The sequence below is a fragment of the Galeopterus variegatus genome, unplaced genomic scaffold (assembly GCF_000696425.1).
Source record: "Galeopterus variegatus unplaced genomic scaffold, G_variegatus-3.0.2 Scaffold8896, whole genome shotgun sequence".
In the NCBI taxonomy this organism is placed as follows: Eukaryota; Metazoa; Chordata; class Mammalia; order Dermoptera; family Cynocephalidae; genus Galeopterus; species Galeopterus variegatus.
The window spans coordinates 75,157-82,987 of record NW_007735007.1 but is presented as its reverse complement, the minus strand read 5'-3'; the positions used below and the strand labels follow the sequence as shown (position 1 = coordinate 82,987).

Sequence of the window (7,831 nt, the reverse complement as noted above, 5' to 3'; positions counted from 1 at the left end):
AACTACCTGCACTTTGCAAAGTCACCACAGGGGTGGGGACAGTGTGTGGCAGGTGGGAGGCACTCACTGAGGAAGAGCCTGTGCTGCAGGCTTAGAGCAACACAGTCTAACACATCAACCACATAGATAAGAGTTCTTAACGTGAAGACAGTTTGTAGATCGGCAACTTTAGAGAATGTGGATCGTGAGTAAACGCTGAGACTCAGACTTTCCTGGATGGGGCAGAATGGCCTAGGCCCAGGACCCCGGCAGCCACCTCCCTGCGGAGTGACCTGGAGCTGCTCACCTGCTCTGTGCCTCGTCCGGTTGTGGCCAAGTCAGGATGTTTGCATTATTACTTTGTGGGGCTCCTGTGGGGTACGGAGTGGAGGGGGTCTGAGAGCCCATTTTCATTGCTCAGCAGCGTGCCTGGTACACAGATGTCCTCATCAGGACTTAATCATTTTCTTTATTAGTATTTATTATTATCTGTTCTCTAGGAGAATTTTCAGAGTAAAGAAAGTCAGATGAGGGCCACGAGTAAATTATATCTTAGTGTAAATGCTTAGCAGAGTCAGTAATTGAATTAAGAACGAGATCTCTCTAACCAGTTTACACTCTTCTGGTGTCTTCCTGATCCCACAGCTTTCCTGAGAACCCGGCCGCTGGCTGCTCACACAAGTTCCAGATCCACCAGTAGGTGTTACTGCCCGTGACTGAGTGGGTGTGGTATTTCTCCTCCTTTCCTAGGATTAAGTCCACCTTAAAGGATGAAATCATCGAGCGGGTCCTAGAGTTGACAGAGGTTACTCAGAGTGATCTTCGCAGGAAGTTCGTCTGCTTTGCCCAGAACTCCATCGGGAACACGACCCAGTCCGTCCAACTGAGGCCCGAGAAGGGAGGTGAGCCCGGAACCTGCCCTGCAAGTTCGCAGCTGCCTTTACTAGCAAGGGGAGGAATTTTCCTGAAGAAGAGTAACAGTGATGACAGCATTTAACATTTTCTAGGTGTCAGGCACTATTCTAAGCACTGTGGTTATGGTGACCCATGGAGTGTTCTAGCAGCTGCGCATCAGTGGTGCACAGCTGATCCTCTTACTGAGATTCCGCGCATGGGGCTGTGCTGGCAAAGCCTGTCCCTCATTCACTCGCTCGTTCATTCATTCTACAGATACCTACAGGGCGTGCCCAGTGTGCAGACACTGTGCCAAGAGTCAGCTCCCTTTCCTGGCTTCTGAATCCAGAGCACATCATGGATTCATGTCTGAAGGCTGGAGAATGGAGGCGTAGTCTTGCTCAGCGTTCAGAATGATATGCGTGAGTCACAGGTCAGACCTTTTTTAAAGCTGGAGTAGAATTACCTATAAAGGTAATTTCTTAAAGAAGGTGCCCAGAGAGGAAGTTGATGTTACTCACTCATTCATTCATTTAATTAATAGATGATGGCAGCATGAGCAGGTTTGAAAGTGTGTGAGGCTTAAACAAGACAAAGTGTGTTCCTGGTCTGCAGTGGGTGCCCTGTCCGGTGACTTCCCTCAGCACAGGTCTGTAGGGGATCCCTACGTTAGCTACCTCCCGTGGCAGGTGCAAGGGTAAACCAGACATGGCTCCCAGTCTCAGGAAGCTGAAACTTTAGTAAGGACAATAATACATGAAAATAATTTACGGTATACAATGAGAGGAATGCAAGTGGATTATGTGGAAGTTTTTTTGGGGGGAGAAAATAAATAAAATGGCTGTGATAAGTTTTCCAGGCTACCCTGATCAGGAACTGCCCGTTCCCCCAAGTTCTCTAGAGTTACTGTAAGATAGTTCCCTCAAGACATGATTTCAAGACGTTCCCAGATTCAGAAGAAATGCAGCAGTGATTTCGATGAGATAATAGGGCAGGAAAAGGCGCAGGGTAGGCTCATGGTGCTGGTGCCATGTGGTCCCGGTCCCGGATTGCGGCTTCTGTGTTTGCTCACGGCTGCCGTGTCTTCCCAGTGCTGTTCGTGTACGTCCTGCATGGCACCATCATGGCCCTGGTGGGCGTGCTGGCGGCGAGTGCCCTCCTGTACAGGCACTGGATGGAAATAGTGCTGCTGTACCGAACCTGCCAGAGCAAGGACGAGACGCTGGGGGGTAAGGTCGCCCCAACACGCTGCCCGCTGACACTTCCTCTCAGAACTGACATAGACTGTGATAATACAGGACAATAGAAAATGACATCGCTAGCCATCGACATTGTTTCCTCAGAGTTATTTGAGGAAAGAATTTCAGATTCCTGCTGCCAGCCAGGGCAGACCATGAGGGAAGAGCTCGGAAAATGGACAACATCATGGTACCTGCAGGTGTCCAGGCCTTCCTCCAGGTCTGGTGGCCTCACGCCAGAGAAGGCTGGAGAAACAGTTTTTTTTTCATGACCCTTACCAGAAATCTTGTAGACAATATTGTTGTGGGGCATGTTGGGCTTGAAATAATCTCTCTAGTAAACAACCTAGAGCACTATGGCAAATGACATAGCATCTCTGTGCCTTAGTTTCCTCATCTATAAAATGGGACTGTAACAGCCCCAGTCCCAAAGGATGCTGTGTGGGCACTCTGAGTTAAGACATACTGAGCATTTAGAATGGTGCTCACACATAGTAAGTGCTCAGCACATGCCAGCTGTCACTGCTTCCTAAGGACTGCAGTGTGTGCCTGTCATGCGTGGTCACTACTTTAACTGTCACAGTGAACCTATGAGCCAGGCTGATATGATGTCATGTGTCAAAAACTGAACCACCGGAAGGTGTTAGAGCTTGGGATTCGGACTCAAATTGTCTGGTTTAAGAGATCCCGTTAGCCTTATCTGTAAAACAAGGGGCTTTAAAATGATGGAAATGTCCCCAAAAGTGGGAAGTTCTGTAAAATGTAAGTACTATTACTATTAATGTAATGCCTGTCAATTTTCCCACGAGACAGGATAGTAATGTTCATTGATTCTGCTTCTTTAGAAGAGCTGCTTCTGTTTTTTCTAATCCTGAAATTCTCTAAGGTTAGAATGTTTGCAGTTTTAGTGAATGATTTTGTTGCTTGAAAAGAGCGGAATCCACTGGGAGGCCTCTCCAGATTCCAGTGCTTTTCCTGCACCAGGAATTCAATGCAGAGCTGTCTGATCACTGTCCTTACACCAACAGTGTTTTTGAGATTTATTTAAAAAAAATATTAGCTTTTTTGAATGGAGCAAATTATCTAATCCATGTAGTAATCGGATGCGGGGTGGGAGGCAGAGCCGATTTTCAATCACAGTGATGCAGTGTCCTCTGCTGGCCAAACTGATGTTTTTCAGCAAAATCATTCCTTTGAAGTTAATGCTTAATATTTAAAATTTTAGAAAGACCTAGAATGTTAGAATTGTGGGAGGACCTAAATCACCTAATATTTCACACTTTTATTGCAAAAGAAATTCAGTTTCCAGATTATAGAAAGATCCTGGTTGGCTGGGGGTTCTCATGGGTGTGAAAGGAAGGGAGGCTGCTAAGGTGTGTTGCAGTCTTCAAGGCACAGCAGCGCTCACCTGCCGCTCACCCAGGAGCCCGCTCCTTCCCACCTGGGCAATGCGTACTTCAGAGATCAGCCCCCTTTGGGCCCTGGCTCTTTGGTTTTCTCCTCCATTGCTTCTTGGACCTTCCTCTTCTGCTGCTGGCACTTCCTTCCACTGAGGCCTGTTCTTAGATCCACGCTGAGCAACAGTAAAGAGCATCAAATAGCATCAGCAATCGGACGACTGTTTACTGTTTTGTGACAATTCTATTTGACAGTGGTTACGGGACATGCTGGGGAGGGTGTGTCCCATTTCAAAGCCTGTGAGTTAACTTTTGGGATTTTCTACTTGTTGCAGTTAGTTCTTTAGCATGCTCCAGTAGTCAATGTGCATTTGTAATAATATAGTCAATGGAGGCATGTGAGATCTTTAAAATATTCTAAAATAAGGTCTACAAATATAGTTTCCTACTCAGAAGGGAGGGGAATGGATATTTATCTTGTGCCTGCTACAAGCCAGACATGTACATTATCTCATGCAATCCTTAAAACAGCCTGCTGGAAAGTTATGATCTTCATTTTTCATGTGGGGATTCAAATATAGGTATATGGGCTGTCAGCTCTCTACGGGAGTATTTTTTCTCCTATGGACACAGGTGCTGGGTCTTAGCAGTCCTTTGCTCGCTGGATAGTGTCATGCTCCGATGGAGCAGACTCCTCTTTGATTTGTAGCAAATGAGACAAACACTGCAGATGCACAGAAAGCTCCAGGAACTCCAAGTGCTGCAATTTAATCACCCAAGACCCAGCGGTTTGATCTAACTCCAGTGCAAATGCAAGAGTGTTTCATAAACTAGAATTTGATTTGGGGCAGACAATCAATGCCATTCAGTGTGACTTGAAAATAGAGGCGGCCACTGCTTTTTGTTTTTTAAGTCAATTTTGAAAGGCTCCTGAATCTTATTTCTTATGCATTTACTGTATGTTTTAAGCACATGCATGTGTACCATGATCGTAAAAAATATACACAAATGGCTTACTTTTTTCATTGTTCCTCTTCCTCAGATAAAAAGGAATTTGATGCTTTCGTATCCTATGCAAAATGGAGCTCTTTTGAGAATGAGGCCGCTTCATCTCTGAGTGAGGAACACTTGGCCCTGAATCTGTTCCCTGAAGTTTTGGAAAACAAATATGGATATACCTTGTGTTTGCTTGAAAGAGATGTGGCCCCAGGAAGAGGTAAGTCTTGTATGCCAAGAAAAAATATGGAGCACAGAGGGCAGGTACATGCAAGCTCTCTCTGAGTCTTTTCTGACTTTCTTTCCGTTGGGGGATATACATCTTCTGGAGGTTTCATGAGCATACATGTGTTTCAGAGACATACTTTGTCATTGCAAAAATCAATCTTCAAAAGAAAATAATATCAGGCCTTACGTAGGCCTTCCAGAACAAAGATGTCTTCCCTGACTCTGTGTCAGGAGGTTTTCTCTGTCATTATAAACAGGTGGCCTCCCTGCTTTCTGGGACTCTGTCCTCCACAAGCCTCTGCCCTGGGTCGAGCAGGTTCCTCAGGCCTGGGCCCATCCCTGGCCATCTATGAGACTTCCAGACCTCATATGTCCTGCTGACATCGTCTGCCTTGGATACTCCCACCAAGGAGCCTGGGACATCCCATAACCCCTGTTATCCCAGTCTACCTAGTTTCGATGAGCTTTGCTCCTAGAGGAATTGACAATTTGGGGAGACAACACAAAGGAAGGAATGTAAAATTGAGAGGGACTAGACCCTAGAGGGTATCTTCAACTGTTGGTAGAGTTGACGTGATTAAAGTGATAGAGTAAACCGCGTCTCCTTTCCTCCTTATGTAGAGTATCCATTGCAGGGAACCTTGGAGTGGATCTCAGAGATTCAAGGTTATTGTGATTCAAGGTTTAACAGTATCAATTACAATTAAATTCTTTATTTCCAGTGTATGCAGAAGACATTGTGAACATTATTAAGAAGAGCAGAAGAGGAATATTTATCTTGAGCCCCAACTATGTCAACGGACCCAGTGTCTTTGAACTACAAGCAGCAGTGAATCTTGCCTTGAGTGATCAAACACCGAAGCTCATTTTAATTCAGTTCTCTTCCTTCCAGGAGCCAGAGTCTCTACCTTATCTTGTGAAAAAAGCTCTCAGAGTTTTGCCCACAGTCACGTGGAGAGGCTTAAAATCAGTTCCTCCCAATTCCAGGTTCTGGACCCAAATGCGCTACCACATGCCTGTGAAAAACTAAAGGATTCACGTGGAACCAACTCAGAATTTTCCCAAGTTTTTTTTCACTGAAAAGGACTCAGTAAAACAGAAACCACTGGAAGGAGCTCCCAGCCTGGGGACTGGTGAAACGGGTCCTGGCGCCACCTCCCTGCCAGTCCCTGGCATAGAGGTGTCGATGGACAGAACACACAGCATGAATGCTTCTGCCAGCCCGAGCAGCTCGACAGGCACTGGAATGAGACTGAGGCTGTGGTTTAGAGCCTTTGATTTCCTGGACTGGACAGAGGGAGAGTGGGTTCTCCAAACCATTGAGCACATTCAGCACACAACATCCCCGAGATTTTCCTAGCGGTCTGGGCAAAATCAGCAGACACAGCTACCTCTGCTTTGTGGTTATGGACTGTCACGTCTACTATGTATTGTACATATGACTTTATGTACATTTTTAATCAAATAAATATTATTTTATTAGAAACAAGTGATTATACTTTGCTTAAAGCTTTTCTAGAAGGAAGACAACTCTTACTCCATGTTGACCCCTCAACTCTGGAGCACAGACAGTAAGTATAAAAGGTAGTGGGACACAGAGTGCACAGGGCTATGGTTAGTCTGGACCGTGTCCTTATGGGAAGTGCTCCTTCCTTAGGGCTGACGTAGCCTGTGCCGGGACATAGGCTTGGGGAGAAGAGTAGGGTTAATTTCATTTCCTCCTTGTCCCTTTGGCCAGAGCACTTTGTGCAGGTCATAAATTATACAACCTTACCCTGGACCACTGGAAAGGGAACAACAGGGCCAAAATTATTAGGCCAACAGGAATACAAAGAACAGACTTGCAGTTATATACAAACTAGAAAGGTAGAGGCAAGAGTCAGCAGTCAAGCTAAGCGTCTGGGAAATAAGTGCGCGCACTTGTTAACAGGCAGCAAGAACGGAGCTCGAACAGACTGCAGTCTGAGCCATTTGCCTGTTGAGGCTGGCACTCCTGCGTGCTTGCTGACCTAGTGGTCTCCTGCAAGTCCTCCTGAGTAACGGGGTGATGTACTGGAGGCCCAAGGAGTTGTTCCTGACAGGCAAGGCTGATTGCATCCTCAGGAGTTTGTTCTCCATGAGAGTTCAACCTGCAGTTGAAATAGTGTTCTAGTTGTATATGGATGTAAATTTTCATGCTCCGTCTTCCCTGAAAAAAATGGAATAATGCGTCATTTAAGCAATACAGGAAAGCAACTTATGGACTTTTACATATGTAAAAGTGTGACATCCACTGGCCTGAAGGTGATCCAAGCTGAGAGTGGCTAAAAGTCATTGTCATCTGGCCATCCTTGGTGCCTGTGTGAAATGCTATCCTGCTCTTTCTTCACAGAGGTACGCACATCATAAAAACCACTGTGGCGTTGGCACCAAAATTCAGTAATAAAATTTCAGTAATAAAGTTAAAGATGAGCTAAAGGGCATAAATTATTCCTGGAGGAAGTTTCTTGTGGGAAGCATCATTGCAGGGTCTCAGCAGGAAGGAACCCACACTGTCATCGTACCATTGTGCTCTGGTGATGGCCAGGATGCCTGGTTTTCCTCTCAGTCACTCTCTGAGATCCAAGACTCAGAAACCTCCTTTGGTTTGTTTTATTCTAGGATAGATACTTCTAGAAATGAGCTATCCAGAGGTCCAGAGTTTTGTTCTTAGCTTTCCAGAAAGATCCTCAAAGCTTCAGTTTTGTACATACACAAAAAGAGATCTAGTTCTAATAGTTACAGAATGCGCTCTTTCGGGGATAGTAGGTATACTGAAGATGACAAATTAGCACTCAGAACAAAGGTTTGTTTATATTTTTTACATGCAAATCAACCAGAACAGAATTTATATGTTTAGGAGACTGATTGTAACCAAACAATTGGAATCAGTAGAATACAATCAGAAAAGAGTATTATTTTCCCACCACACCTTCTAAATAAGGTGGCCGTATGTTCTGGTTCCTAGTTTACACCTGTTTGCCAAGTGTAATTTTCATAGTGTTCTCTTTCACTCTGAAAAAGCATCCTGGTGTAGATGATGGTCACCCTACATTTAACACATGTGGTACAGTAATCCTC

At 45.2% G+C, this 7,831-nt stretch overlaps 1 protein-coding gene across 1 annotated transcript in view; it reads left to right on the top strand.

Moving 5' to 3' along the window:
* Window positions 1–5,762, top strand: part of LOC103608828 (interleukin-18 receptor accessory protein-like) — a 16,622-nt gene extending 10,860 nt beyond the window's left edge. Inside the window, exons 5-8 of the mRNA XM_008593217.1 lie at window positions 730–881; window positions 1,965–2,102; window positions 4,551–4,724; window positions 5,455–5,762. Of these exons, the coding sequence (XP_008591439.1) occupies window positions 730–881; window positions 1,965–2,102; window positions 4,551–4,724; window positions 5,455–5,762 (772 nt within the window). The remainder of the gene's footprint in view (window positions 1–729; window positions 882–1,964; window positions 2,103–4,550; window positions 4,725–5,454) is intronic.
* The last annotated feature ends 2,069 nt before the right edge of the window (window positions 5,763–7,831 follow it).